At 42.1% G+C, this 15,647-nt stretch overlaps 1 protein-coding gene across 1 annotated transcript in view; it reads left to right on the forward strand.

Annotated features, from left to right (window-relative positions):
* LOC310957642 (ephrin type-A receptor 3-like) overlaps window positions 1-15,647 on the forward strand; it is a gene marked incomplete at both ends in the record, with an annotated part of 78,039 nt that overhangs the window by 50,225 nt on the left and 12,167 nt on the right. Inside the window, 3 exons of the mRNA XM_083928297.1 lie at window positions 11,254-11,321; window positions 12,117-12,242; window positions 12,578-12,763. Of these exons, the coding sequence (XP_083784423.1) occupies window positions 11,254-11,321; window positions 12,117-12,242; window positions 12,578-12,763 (380 nt within the window). The remainder of the gene's footprint in view (window positions 1-11,253; window positions 11,322-12,116; window positions 12,243-12,577; window positions 12,764-15,647) is intronic.

A 15,647-nucleotide genomic window follows, 5' to 3' on the forward strand; every position in this document is an offset into this window, starting at 1 on the left:
CTAAAGTGCAGCATGTGGCAGGCAGCCAGGAAGCGTCAGGAAATGTCAAACTCATAAACTTAGCTTGTTTTCTAATTATATATCGTCACCTGAAATACACAAGGACAAAAATGGGAATATGAAATATGGTTCAACCAAAACCGACAAATTACAGTAACCGGGTAAATAATATATCTAATTCCATGGTGACATAGACAGAGGGTCCGTTTTTAATTGTAAAAAGTGAGATTTCCATGGTTTGATTATAAAACCGAGGTGCAATATAAATACTGTGAACGTATCGAAACGCTCAATCCACAGAGAAATGTACAAAAGCCAGTATTCAGAAACTGACTTAAAACAAGCAGCCAGGACTTCCTTACAATTGTGATGTCACAATTATGCTATATATAGGATGAAGGTTTCACTACAGTGCCGTTACAGTCATTGATAAGCTGCAATGATAGTGCAGAGACACTGAGAGCACAAATGCGATATACCAAGAACAGCTGACCAATCAGAGCAGATTAGAATCTATCAGGAGGGGGTCTTACAGAGGTGCTAAAATAGAGCGTTTAAGACGGAGAATGAATAAAGGTATATTTAGACAGACAGTATGAGAAAGATAATGTTTTTTTGAACATAAAAGCATGTAAACATGTTCTCTCTGTGAGATTACATGTGGGTGTGCGAAAAGCAGGGCTTATTCACTTTGACATTTGTACTGCTGCCAAAGCCTAAACTAAAGGCTATGTTATTCTGTATGTGAAGAGCACGGACTCTCTTATATAATCACTCTTTGAAGGGTAGGCTGCCGTTAATGCTCTGTCTCAAAAAAGGCCAAAGAGGAGTTGGAGATGAGAGGCAGAAAGGAAAATAAAAAAATGCCGATTGGTGGGTGAGAGGCGAGAAAGATGAAAAGGTCGGAGTTAGGAGAGGACTCTTTGGAGGAAAAAGAAAGGGACAACAGCAGGAGAGGAGAAAACGGGATGACAGCATTTACCGCGCCTATAGCTAAATGTTTATCCTCTGTGAGCTCCGCCTAGATTAGCTACATGTTAAGGAAATACACACAAACACACACACACACACACACACACACAAACACACATGCAAACACTAATGCACACACGCTAAAAACATTAGTATTGATTCAGGTGATTGCTTATCAGGCTGAGTGCTCTATTCACTATTGACTAGGAGGGATGTAATCAGTGGAGACTTTCCTGTGTGCGGCACACACACACACACACACACACGCACGCGAATGGGAAGACATCAACAGTTTTTTATAATCAGAGGGGAATTATGAGGTTGTGCATGTAAGAATCAAAACCTGTTAAACATAGTGTGCTATGAACATACGATGACACAAACACACACTCACACTCAACTAATCAGGTTTCACAGGCGGGGGAGGTGTTAACTAGGTTTTACAGAGGGGTCGATGCACTGCCATCAATTTCTCCCTCTCTTCATCTTTCCCGCACTCCGTCTCTATCTATCTTCCATTTAGAGGTGGGACACTTGGGAGGAAGTAATGTTGATTACTGCTTTGCATTAAACATCTGTCAGAATGTGTGTTTGCATACGTGTGCATAGGTGGAGTGTGTTTGTAGCTGGGGGAATGAGGTGGGGATCAAAGCTACATAGAGAGACAAGAGTGGATGGGGGGTGGACAGAAGTAAAGTAAAGGAGACACACAAGTGGAGGGTAAAATGAGAGCGTATTACATAGGCAGTGGGAATGAAAGACTGCAGCGAGGAGGAGGGGAGGAAATACATCTGAAGTATGTTTGCGCCACCTGAGAGCTACATTTTGAGATGGTGGGGAAGATAGAGAGAGAAAGAGAAGGAGGCTTGAGAGGGACAGAGAGAAAAAAAGAGATTGATGGAGGGAGGAGGAGAGCCAGGGGCACAACGGGAAGAAGGAGGTGAGGGGCAAGGAGTAAAAGATGAAAAGGTAGATTACAAGTGTGTTTGAAAGAGGAAAAGAAGAAAAGGTATAGGAGAGATGATTGGTTGGCGATTGTACTGTTAGGTGCAATAGGAGCGTCATACTTTAAGATTTTGGAGGAACTGGGAGGAATCTTAAAATAAGAACAGGTCTTCCCTATCCTCTTGTTGCCCATACCTCCTTCTTTTCATCTTATCTGTCATTTCTCTCTCTTTTCATTCCATTCAACACTCTCTCGGCTTCTGCTTTTCTCTTTATGTTGCTTCATCTTTGGCTCTCTGGCTTTCATTTCCTTTTCCGTTCCTGAAATTTGCATTTGGATGAACGCCCCCTCCGTAACATACAGAGAACTGGGTGCATTTGCTGAGAACCATTCAATGTGGACGATGATTAAATGGAATTGAAATTGACATTGAGAGTCAGCCAGGGTTGAAATGATTTCCCACCAGACCTTTGTAAGGCCACTTTCCTCCCTAAATGTCAGCTGTTTAAATCATTTCCCCGATAATCACTAGACTGGATACAAGTGCTGGAGAGCTTTTTGTTCTTGTTTTACACCTAGTTCACCTATTGAATCCACAATCCTGACCACATTTTGACCACCCTGATAGGGAGGCTTTTATCACCGAACTATAAAATAACAATGAATGCCCGCACAGTCTTTCTGTCTTTCTCACTCAGACACACATACACACACACTTCCCGCAGCCTTTTCTGGCAGGGTACTGCACAGCCATGCCTCATAAACGGGCTGATTTGCAGGCCATTCTGTTCTGTCCTGTTCTCGTTTAATAAAGTGCTGTTATGCTATTGTTACCTCAGGAGGGAAAACACGAAAAAATGTCGAAAGCTCCTCAGAAGCCGCACGGCGCTGACAAATCACACCAGTTATAGCTGTGTGTGTGTCGTTATTGCCCTGCGAGTATATGCGCACGAGCGTGTGTTTGTGTGTGAAGTTGGGGATTTTGTCCTCCTGAGGGTGCTTTGGCAGGCTGGCAGGTGCGCGCGATGGGATGCAAGCAAGCGACTGGCATCACCACGGACTCAGCAGATGGCCTTTCACTCAAAAAGCGTTCTCCTCTTCAGTCCTTACTTTCTCTCACTCCTTGTTAAACACGTTACAGTGTCTGCCTCCCAGCATCTGTGTGTGCGTTGAGTGTGTGCACCTCTGTTTTGTCTGCAGTCTAATGACTCCCCCAGCCTTGCAACCATCTCCTTTTCCGAATAGCTGCAGGCTTTGGTTATACGCCAAATTCCCGCATGTTTTTCTGTGTTTTTAATGTGGGAGTTTTGGTGAGAAGTCAGCGTGAAGTTGATCCATCTGGGCTATGTAATGCCTGTTTTTTTTTTTAAGCCGTCTCATGTGCTATGTGCTTCAATGTCTGCCTTTATGAAGTGAAGCTGTTGTCAGAGCTAGAGATATTCCGCAGGGAGTCAATCTGTTTAGTGCGAAATAGGACGAAGTTTTTCCCTAAAGCTAGATATATTTTTTCCACAGAAGTTAGCTCAAACAGACATCTATTGATCACCATCTCTCAGGGTGTTTCAGCTTTATCCACGTCAATAAGAAGATACAACTTTCCAGAGGCCGATTGTACCAGCCTAGATTCGAAGGGCAAAAAAACACTCTTTCTGAGGAGAGTTTTGAAAAATGAAGAGTGAAAGGCCGAGAGAGAAAGCTATACAGGAAAATAAGATGTTATTATAACGTGGCTGATTCTAGCAGGAAGACTTTTCAGTCTCTCTATTAGACAGTGTTAGAAGCTCTACCTTTTGAACCCTGTATAATATTCTGTTGATGTGCGTATTTGTGCACATACGTAAGCTCTACTTCCGCAGCATCTGTTGTGGCAGCCCAGGGTTATTCTTAAAAACTTAATGACACAAAAGAGGAGAGGAAGAATGAAAAAAAGAAGAGGAAGCATGTGCGGCTTAAAACGTGCTGTTGAGTGAGTAGACAACGGGGCTCAGAGGTGAGCAAGAGAAAGAGTCTTGTGAGAAACTGAAGAACACTAAATGTTACAGTATGTGTGTGCGACTTGTTTGGATTTTTAAGGAGATGTGAGGAGTTGAAATTAAAAACCCCAAAGACTACAATGGGTGTGAGTTTTTAAGCTTGGATAAATGCTCAGTTTTGAACCACAAAATGAAACAGAAAAAAGGCACAAATAATAGACCCATGTTTGCCAAATGATACTGATTTTCTGTCAATTTTGTGGGTGGTGTTGGTCTGTTTGCTTAATAATAGCAATAATAACAATTTGGCAGTCAGGCGATCTGTGTATCTGAAATAAAACAGGCCAGCATGGGGAGGTGTGTGTGCATATATGCAATGCGGATGTGTGTGTATGTGTGTGTGTTTATGGTCATTAGACTGATTTGTATGTGTTGCTTGGATGCTGGTGCTTTCAATTAATGCAGCTAAGCTGTAGGGTGTAGATGAATACAGCTTTCTCTGCAGAATGCATAGAAAGTAATTTACAAACAGTGCAATAATGGCAGCTAGTTTCCGCAGGTGCAAAATTATTTCACACATGCTTTATGCAAATGAGCAGATGTTGCCGTGGGCTTGATCAAATGTCCTATAAACATCAGACGAATTTAAAAAAACTGTTTTCGTTTGGGGTTTTCAAAGTTCACAGCGCATTCAAATACATTGGTTGGAGCAACACACATGCTCCTCTGCTTTGTCTCTCACTCTTTCCATGTTCGCTCAGTTAACCTTTGCACCAGGTTGGTAAAAATTCTGCTACATTACTCCAATTACCACAGACCTTCTCCAGACCTCATTGCTTCTCACCACCTTTCCTCTCCTTTCCTTTACTTTCATTTCCTTTCCTTTCATTACCACTCTCTTTAATGAGCAGGAGCTAAATGAAATGTTTCCAAACAGGTTGTTAATGAAACATAGACAGATTTATTACTCATAAATCTACAACTAATCATTTCCCCCTTCCTAATAATTAGCCCGAGCTGAGTAAATCTTTTTACAGTGTGGTCAGAGAGTGCTCAGCCGGTGCCAAACACGTCCGAAAAAGAAATCTTGGTCCTTTTTCCTGGGGGTCATATCAACCAGACTTTTTGTTGTTTTTTTTCCATGCCGTTTTGACTCTTAATTAATTATCCACAATCAGCTTTTATCAACCTCAGTTTATTAGCTCTGGAGCAGTGAAAGCGTTTTGTTTTTTGGGGTTGGTGAGCGAGGCTTAATTTGCCTGTGAAATAATGAGAGTGAATGTAATCCATTGATTTCATTCCCAGTAATTATTTTTTATTTAATAGCTTGATATTAAATGGAATCGCCATTATCATGAGTAATGATGAGAGCAGATACCCACAGCAGGGTGTGTGTGTGTGTGTGGCTAAATGTGTCATTTCATTGTGTCATGCTGGAGGGGTGACTAATGATTTACGGATTCCATTTTTCTAGTCATTCTGATTAGCGGCGGGAAAATAATGTGGAGAGACAGGAAATGAAAGAGGAGCAGAGGAGAGGAAAGGAAACATAGTATCTTTCTGTATGAATGATCCCCTTTGACTTTTCCTTGTCTCTGAGTGTATCAATTTCTCCTCCCGTCTTCCAGCCAGCAGCCAGACTCTAATCCTATAAAATGGGGCCAGTAATGTAAAAAAAAACAGGTGATAACACACAGCTCAGAACTACACACTTTATTAGCTCTCTCCATGTCTCAGGTTAACATTAGTCCAAGGTTATTCACTTGCATGAAGACAAACAGTCTCTCCTATCTCCTGTCACCAACACATCATCATCCACACACAACTTAGTTCGTCTTTGGCTTGTTTCTTTTGTCCCACTTTGTTTCAAGGTTATTCAACCATCCAAATTTACCTCTTCTCTTCAACTTTTCTCTGCATTTAGTGCATGATTAAGCTTTTTGTCCCAACCTGCCAAAGTTTCCTCTTGTTTGATCTCCTCTTTGCATCCTTTTTTCACTCTGCCACTGTGTTCTCTCTCTATTTTCTCCCTCTTTCCTCCTCAGTTTCTCTGCTTCACACCCAAGCCATTTCCATACAGTACGTTTCTCTTCCTTTCTTCTATTCCCCTCTGATGCAGATCGGGATTCTAGTGGCTCAGGAGATACATTTCATAAGATAACTTTTTTGATACAGTCCCCCCAAAATATAGCGGTGATATCACATATATGTATCATATCATGAATCTTTTTAAAGAACAATTTGAAAATGGAAATGACAGTTGTCAGGGCATTAAACCAACAATCTGTCAATCTTAACGAATCCTGTCATAGCTGTCAGTGCTGAAAAAATACAAATCAACTATTGAAGAGAATTGTGACCTTGAACCTCGAAAGTGTATTGTGACATCCCTAGGAAGCACAGTATTCGTGTGTGACATGATGACCATAGAGGTCATTCTCTCACTGTAATTCTGAACTGCACTGTCTGCCTTAAGCAGCCGCAGGATACTAAAATGACAGCATAATCACTGAGTGCTGGTTTTAATTATCAGAGGGAGTACAAATCAGTGCAGCTCAGTGCAGTCGATGTTGGCTCTCACTCTTTACAGCCTGGACTTAGACTGAGGAGGGGAATGGCAGCAATAATAGTGATTGAGGCGAAATAGACCAAGACATGAAGATTAGGTAAATCGTAACACTATCAGAACATTGATTGTCTTCTCAGGCTAATTCACACACGGCATGGGCCACCTGCATTTTGTCTTGCCACCAGAAAACTGTATAGTATCACTACTTTCTGGCTACAGTATGTTTGCACCACATGAATAGTTAAAGCTATCAACTGACAGAAAGACATTTTGAATCCTGTGTTCATGTGGGTTGACCTCCATGTGCTCTGGATTATTACCAGTGTCAGGCGGACTGAATACCCCAATTTGAGTGTGTTCATCTGTCTTGTAGTAGCCTTGTGATGGACTGGTGACCTGCCTTAACAGTAGAATCTGACTTTCTCGTTAGGGTCTACAGTAAGTGCGTCAAAGCAATAAATATGGCATAAGGATTTTAAGTTTATTTAACTCCTCCGTCACACTCATATGACATTTGGTTTACCGCTGACCGGCCTTATTTTCTTCAATTTACTGTTATGTTATGGTTTAGTCTCTTCTTTTGTTTTCTCACTCTTTCTCAGGACATGTCATGCAGCCACACTCTTGACTGTCGCTCTTGTCTTTGTCATCTGCTTTTAATCTGTCCATCAACTCTCTGATCCTTTCTTTTACTCAGCTCCGCCGGGAGCTTTGTGCTGATAGTGTTACTCTGTCCTTCTTAATCCTCAATCCATGCAGCCAATATTCGGCGTCTCCATCCCTCATTGTTTCAATCACCTCCTCTCCTGCACATTGGACATCTCTTCCTTGTTGTTTCCCATTTTACTCTCTCCATTTCGGTATAGCACTCTTTCTTCTTGTAATGTCTTCTCTCTCTTATCTTCAGCTCCTGTTGTCGCAGCACACAACCATGCCCCACCCTTTTTTTGGTCCACTTTCCCTACATTAACCTTCGAGTTTTCTATTCCTATATGGCTGCCTCCCCATCTCTCCTCGATCTTCTCCTCCATCTGATTGCTTGTTAGTTGGTATGCAGGCTTGGACCCCCATTGTGCGTTCTTGCCTGTCAGCACTCTTTTTTTCCATCTCCCTCCCCACCTCTTTATTTCTCATTCCAGCTTCCAGTATCCACTCTTACTATCAAAAAAAAAACAGCAGGAAGAAAAAAGAGCAGAGGACAGGGCCTGTTGGGGGGAGGATGAATGGGTGGATACATGAGGAAGAAAAAGAGGATATATGGGTTATTGAAAAGGGGAATGCCTTTACTTAAAGGTAGAATTAAGAAAGAATGTTAACACCCCAGAGAGACAAAGGGCAGGAAGGGAGAGGAAAATGGGGGGAGGGGCAAAGGCGACGATAATATATGGAAGGAGTTCTATGAAGGTGGGAGCTTGCTAGCGGAATGACAAATGGGTCTCGAGTGACAGAGTATTATATTAAAAAGTAAATTGATATGCAAATGTGGAGTGTGTGGCTTTGGAGGACAGGGATAGCCTGTTGTCCTCACTGAAGTGGAACAGAGAGAGGCAGAGAGAAAGGTGAGAGTCCCGGTGTGATGGTGATATCGCAGTCCATTAAAGTGTGTGTTTTTGTGTGATTGGAGCAGGTTTGTGTACTTTAAGACTGCATGAATATACAATTGTGTGTGCACGGTTGTGTTTGCTGCATGAAACAGCAGAGTATAGTGTAATTAGATGGCAGCTAAATGGAACAATGATTTCTCCCACAGAGACCAATAGAGCTAACTTCACCCTTCAGTATAAAGAAGCAGCTGGAGGTGATGCGAGGAGGACTATCTCATTACAAATTCTGTTCCAGCTGAAGACTCTATGAATGCTCAAAGTTTAAAACGAAAACCTGTTGGAATCCAAATCAATATTAGACAGGTGGCCACTCAATAAGGCTGGAAAGTGACAAAAACACATGAATAGCGGAATGTAAACTTTTGTTCAAATACACCTACTGCACTCGTGGTCGCGGCTGACATTGGGCGTGAGGTGTGGTACACCCTGGACTGGACGCCAGACTATCACGGGGCTGACATATAGAGACAGACAACCAATTACACTCATGAGTCAGCAATTAACCTTACACCTTTGGACTGTGGGAGGAAGTCAGAAAAGCCGGAGAAAACAAACATTAAAAACACATTAATGCAAACTACAGTAGCATGTGGCAACAATAAGAAGAGAGTTATGTCAGCTGTGAAGTGTAAAATGGACTCAGGCCCAAGCTACATCACTCAGGTGTATTGTTTACCATTAATGGCAATCAGCAAAAAGCGATAAGCTGGTCTAAAGCTGTTCCACCAAAAAAGGAGTAATGGCTGGATAGTGATCAGAAGAAAATTATTCTGAATATATTTGACAGAAAGTGGGAGTAGTAGACCATTTACATGCAGAACAAGCAGCCTCATTGTTTAAACATGAAACAACTGCTAATGAGAATAATCCATATAAATGTAAGATTACCCTATGACAACTATTTCTTCTGTTTTGTTGGTTTTGTACTGCTGCCACGTGTGTTTTTTTAATGTGGCATCAAAACATGGCTTCTACATAGTTCTCTAGTTACCTAGACTCTTTAATAGATGAATTACGGGTCAGATGCAATAAGTTGAAGGTCTTAAATAAAATTGTGAGACACAGCTGTCGGGGGGGGGGGGGGACAAAAGCCACAGCCATGTCAGGTTTTGTGCCATGTTTAAGACTACAGCGCTAATGATTCATGACACTTCTAACTGAAGAGGAGAAATGAGTCGCTCTGTAATTACTATGGAAATGTGTTCATTTCCCATCAGACACACACATACTCACATATGCAGCCATGCAACCGTGGAGAGAGACACACACACACACACACACATACACACATCCAGCAGTGAGGGGAAGTGTTTCGAACGTGGTTTTTGCAGAACTACACGAGTGTGTGGGTTTGTGCTCCCACGGGATTATCACAGTTGGAGCAGAGGTGTGACCCATGTCCCCATTCCCCATATGCTCTGAACACATGCCCCAAAGCACTGGGTTTGTGTGAGTGTGTGTCAGGGGGGTAATGATAGTCCCTTGGTGTTTGACTGGCTTGAGCCCAGCTGATAACCAGGTGGGGCCCAAAGATCATTATTCACCCTCCTCTTTATCCCCAAACACCAGCAACTAGTCTCTAGCCGTATGTGTGTGTGTCTGTGTATATTCCCAAGACAGCCTATTGATGTCTGGGTTATACCATGCATTCAGCTGTGTAAAATCAACATAAGGATTAAACACAAAATGACTGAGATTTACTGAGCCCAGTGAGACCCCACCTCTCTCCATTTCTGTCCCAAACACTTGACTGGGTTTCTTTTCCACTGAGTATCCCTCTCTTTTATTATTTTTTTCAGTTTTGTTTTTATCCAACTTCCCCTCTCCCCCTTTTCTATGTAAAATGTTTGCTTGCCGCAGTATTTCTCTAGTCTCCTTTTCTCCTCTGTCCTCCTCCACTCTGCTTCCTTAGATCACATTCAGTCTGTGTTGCCGATTCCCAGTTACTCTTGGCTCTAGGCCCAAATCTATTTATCCTCATGATGGAGAGACGTTACGACTGGTTGCTGCTTTACCTGTCTCAACCAGTCTCAACCAGTCTAAACAGTCTCAACCAACAGTTGAGGAGGATTGGATAAGATGGAAAAAGAGGGGGGAGAGGAGGCTGCAGTATTTATGTGATGTTTAGTCCCTCGTTAGGTGAAACCGCTTTTACATTATATGTTTTTTGTCCTAAAATGTTTGTGGAAGATTTAAAAGAGCTGTATATCTCAGAGACAGTGTTACGGGTGATCACAGCTGTTAAGCACTGTTTGAGACGGAAGCTCAACAAAATGGACACACACACACACACACACACACACACACACACACACACACACACACACACACACACACACACACACACACACACACACACACTCACACACACATACACATACACATAATCACACACACACACACACACACACACACACACACACACACACACACACACACACACACACACACACACACACACACACACACACACACACACACAGACACACACACAGACACACACACAAGCAGCATCCCCCCTCTGAGGGTTGGTAAAGCAGTAAGTTAAACACTTCCTCACAGCTGGACGGCAGGATTGAGTTGATCAATTTGTCAATATTTGGGCTTGATCGTTGGACTGACCCACCCTGCAGGGTGTGTGGATGTGTGCACGGGGGGTCGGGAAAAGGGCACAGAGGTGTGTCTATGTGTGTGTGACGCATGATAATATTGAAGGCAGTGGTTAACGGCCAGAGGGGTCCATAGATGGGAAAGAGAGTAAAGTGCCTTACTCATACATCTGCTTCTATAGGAACATCTACGACACACACACTCATACACTCATTCACTCAACCTCAGGCATAAAGGCTTAGAGGGAAGTGCGGAATTAGACGCAAAGAAAAACAAGAACAGTTTGGTATTTTTTCCCTCCGGGGCTTGTCTCATACGGAGGAGTAGGTGCATAGAGACAAAAGAAAATATCTAGTTGTTCATACACACAGCTACTGGCTGTGCACAGTGTAGCCTGGGATCTTCCTGGAAATAGCATAGATTTAATCAAACACCTGTGTGGATTACACTCAAGGGTGTGTGATCTTCCATTGACGTGCCACAAAGCGATATTGGTTTCCGTGTGGGGGAAAACAGTTTATACAGTGCATAAAGGTCTATATACTGGATCATAATGCAGCTGTGAATTGTGTTTTTCAGGCACTGTGGATATATCAAAGCCAAACAGGACCCTGATGAAGAGAAGATGCAGTTCCAACATGGCCGGGGTAAAGACACATGCACATACATATATAAATACTGTACATTTTAAATGTTGTTTATTGCTATTAATAATAGGAATACTTCAGTTTATCATATGATGTACCAGAATTCATCACTGTAATCAGTAATAGTATAGCATGATGCACACAAATCCATTTTGTATTTGTTTGTTAAACTAAATAATTTCTTTTTAAATGTAACTTTGTGCTTATGCAGCTCCCCGCACACACTTAGCTCATCTTCAAACCATGCTTCACAACATCCTGCAATGGACAACACCATTGTCTGGAGCAAAAGTACTTCAAAGTACACCCTGACAATTACTGTTTGCTTATTCACAGTCAAACTTTGTGTGCATACCTGCAAATGTATCATAAGAACACTTAGAGCTACAGATCAACATATAGTTAGTGTGCTGTAGCATTCTTAGCTGAATAAACCACATTCTTTCACATGTTCTTGCACAAATATTTGCTGGCATTTTAGCAGGAACTTTATGGGTTCCTGTTAAAATTATTCATCATTTTAACACCATTGCTAACAAAGTAGTTATGTGTTTAATTATGTAATAACGGAGCACCCACGCTCAAGCTCTCGTTTCAACACAAATTCACACAGCTGAAATGGGTAGGAATCAATGTCGGCTCCTGGAGTAAACCATTTCCCTAGAGGGATCAATACCCTATTAATACTGTTTTAAAATATATGTAACACCATACACTGAGTAAAAGCTGGCTAGATTTCAGTAGATTTAGCATTTATCTTTTTTTATTCATCCCTCTCAATTTCTCCTCATGTAGTCAAGCTCCCAGGCAGCCGGACCTACATCCATCCTCACACCTACGAAGATCCCAACCAGGCTATAAGGGACTTTGCTAAAGAGATTGATGCTTCTAATATTCGCATAGAGAGGGTCATTGGAGCTGGTGAGTTGTCAGAAAAAACAGTGAGAAAAACAGAGTTAGACTATATTAATAAAACAGTGGAAATTCAACTTGAATTCAAATCCCTACTGCCTTTTCCCTTTGTGTGTGTGTGTGTGTGTGCGTGTGTGCGCGCGTGTGCGTGCGTGCGCGTGTGTGTGTTTGTGTGTGTGTGTGTGTGTGTGTGTTTGTGTGTGTGTGTGTGTGTGTGTGTGTGTGTGTGTGTGTGTGTGTGTGTGTGTGTGTGTGTGTGTGTGTGTGTGTGTGTGTGTGTGTGTGTGTGTGTGTGTGTGTGTGTGTGTGTGTGTGTGTGTGTGTGTGTGTGTGTGTGTGTGTAGGAGAGTTTGGGGAGGTGTGCAGTGGTCGGCTGCGTGTTCAGGGAAAGAGGGAGATCTACGTGGCCATCAAGAGTCTGAAGGCGGGGTACTCTGACAAACAGAGGAGGGACTTCCTGTCTGAGGCCTCCATCATGGGACAGTTTGACCATCCGAACATCATCAGGCTGGAGGGTGTCGTCACAAGATGTGAGTGACGTGCTTGGTTATGTAACCATACACTCCCCTACCCTCTCTTTGAATGTGAGCTGTATTAAGTGTGTGTCTGTCACATAACTGTGTGAGAGCTGCTGGTGATGTAAATAAGAGTTGGTCCTGGATCAGACAAAAAAGCTCCATTACCATGGTAACACATCGATGACACATGGCGGTGGTTATGTGAACGCCCGACTGTCTGCCTCTCAAACGGCCACTTGTTTACTTCACATGATTGTGTTAGGCAATTAGAGCGGAGAGAGTGTGTTTATGTAGGTGAGATGGACAAAGGCCTGTTGATAACAGAGCTGATCCGTTATCTCTGGACCTCGCTCTCTCAATCACTCTCTCTCTGTCCATCTGTCGCTCACGCTCCTACTCTCTGTCAGTGTCCATCTAATGTTCTCACTTTTCACACCCACTTCTTTCCTGTCCCTCTAGTACTCTCTCTCCCTTTGTCTCCCTCTCTCAAACCCAGAATATGTCAAAGCTACACATCTTTTTCCCTCTTTTGGTCCTACGACCACACTAAAGGCACAACTTGCTCTGTATTTTTGACTTGATGCAATCCCCTGGAGCTCTTCACTTGACAGTTTTAAAAGGAACTGACAAAAAACATGGAGGAAAGCCAAGGCCTTGCTTTACTTGGTTATCCCTGCCTTTATTCCATAGTCTGTTATTTGAAATATCAAAATATGTGATCCCCAATACAGGTGTGATTAATATAGAAGTATTTATGTACATTTTGAAGTTGCGGTGATTAGCTGGGATTAGAAGTAATTATTGAGCCACGCTTTTACTTTATCTCGTTTTACACAGTCTGTGTTTGTTTAGTTCTGTTGCATTGAGTACTTTTAATATCTGAGAATGATTTGTTGCTCGGTCTGTGGATTGGGGGGGGGGGGGGGGGGTAAATGGGTTTGGTGTTATTTTATTTATTTTTTCTGTTTTTTATTCCTTGAAGCACTTTGTGTTGCCTTGTGTACGAAAAGTGCTGCATGAATAAAGTTGTTTAGATTTAATTTGATAATGACCTTCATCAAATGTCTATGTTCTGCTTGTATAGACAACAAAAACAGAAAAATATGTCAATGATATCAACTACTTTGCGAGTTGGTCTGCATTAAAATGCAGTGTAGGTTATCGCAGAAAGCACACATGGAAATAATAGTCTTTTTCCTCTGTGTGTGTGGAAATCTTAAAAAGAAAAGAAAATTACCTGAAAACATGAATGTGGAAGCACGTCCTTTGAATGCATAAACATTTGTGTTTCTCAGTGTCGCTGCTCTGTACCTCCTCTGGTCTTACACCTTGTTATGCAGATGTTTGTTAGAGAGCTACAGACGAGCAAAAGGAAGGAGGGAGATAGTCGCTACAAAGAAACAGAATTGTAAACATGCAGGCAGACAAATAAACCTCTGTTTTCTACCCCCCCCTCTCTCCTTCTCATCACACACACAAAGATCTTGAGTCCATCACACACAATGGTGCTCAGTGGCACTTAGGCCAACAATAAAAGAGTAAATGCATATGCATAAGCTTTTATCATGAATATTAATAATTCATAGATTAATTGGATGTGTTTTTAGCTTCATGAATATTCAGCAGCATGCATATTAAGAATGAGAACTCCATTGCATGTGTTTATCAACTGCATTTCTTATTCTCTCTCCTTCTCTGTCTAAATAGTGCTAGATGTTACTATTACTGTGACCTTTGGTTAGCAGGATTGAAGCACCACAGCCATAGACTAAATCAAATGTGTGTGTTTTTTATGCTGACAGTCAGACATATAGTTATGGCACTTTTTTTTCAATGCCACACACCATTCTGATTTAAATACCAGAATAAATTAAAAAGATTAAAGCCAAAATCTTAACATTTTCTAACAGAGGAAAGTAGCCGAGCTGACTGTGGAGTGGTTGGTTTGACGAGCAACTTTAACATTATAAGGCACTCTTTACTTTGCTGTGCTCTGTGAATATAAAAATATGTTTATGTGTGTTGCTTTTACCGTGTGTGTGTGTGTGTGCGTATAACGAGCATCTGTCTACTTTTACATGCGTTTCTTTGTGGCTCTTTTCTCACCTGTCTTCACGGCACATTGAGAAGCTGATAGAGCCCCTCAGAAACAAATCTCACCAGCGGAGCAGTAATTTCACAGGTCACAGCCCAGGGTGCGTATGTGCGAATGAGGGGGTGAGAGTTGAGATGGGTCAATAATTCCTTCAGGCCTTTTTTTCCCAGCACCAGCTGGTCCCTTCACACCACCCTAAGTCTAATCAGGCAAGATGACCCTGGCCACTCTGGGCTCAGGTGTGTTGGATTGGTTTGTGTACGTGTAAGTAGCCGTAGAATCAGCAGTTATAGGCGTACTATTGGTTGGAATAGTTCTTAGAGTGGTTGTTGTTAGAGTTCTGCTGTAGTGTTGGTAGTGTAAAGCAGCAGTTGTAACAATATTCATAGTAGTTGTAATGATATTGCAGAAGTAAACGGTTCAGTGCAAGGAAATCAATCACTCTCCCATCCGTCTGTTAAATATGAAGCTGAAGCTGAAGCCAGGATATTGTTAGCTTAGCTTAGCATAAAGACTGTAGACAGTGGGAAACAGCAAACCTGGCTGTATCCAAAGAAATAGAGTGCACATAACGACTGAACAGAGCCAGGCTTGTCTTTATGCTATGCTAAAATAACAAGCTGCTGTCTGTAGCATCATATTCAGACAGACATGAGATCTTCATCATCTGACTTATGGCAAGAAAGTAAATAAGGGCATTAGGATGAAGGAGCTCTTTAAAATGACTGTGGCAAACCGCTTTGACATTAAATCAGTAGCGGTAATACCACATATAGATTTTAAAAAATGCGTTTTGACTGG

The sequence above is a fragment of the Echiichthys vipera genome (assembly GCF_963691815.1).
Source record: "Echiichthys vipera genome assembly, chromosome: 15".
Lineage (NCBI taxonomy): Eukaryota > Metazoa > Chordata > Actinopteri > Perciformes > Trachinidae > Echiichthys > Echiichthys vipera.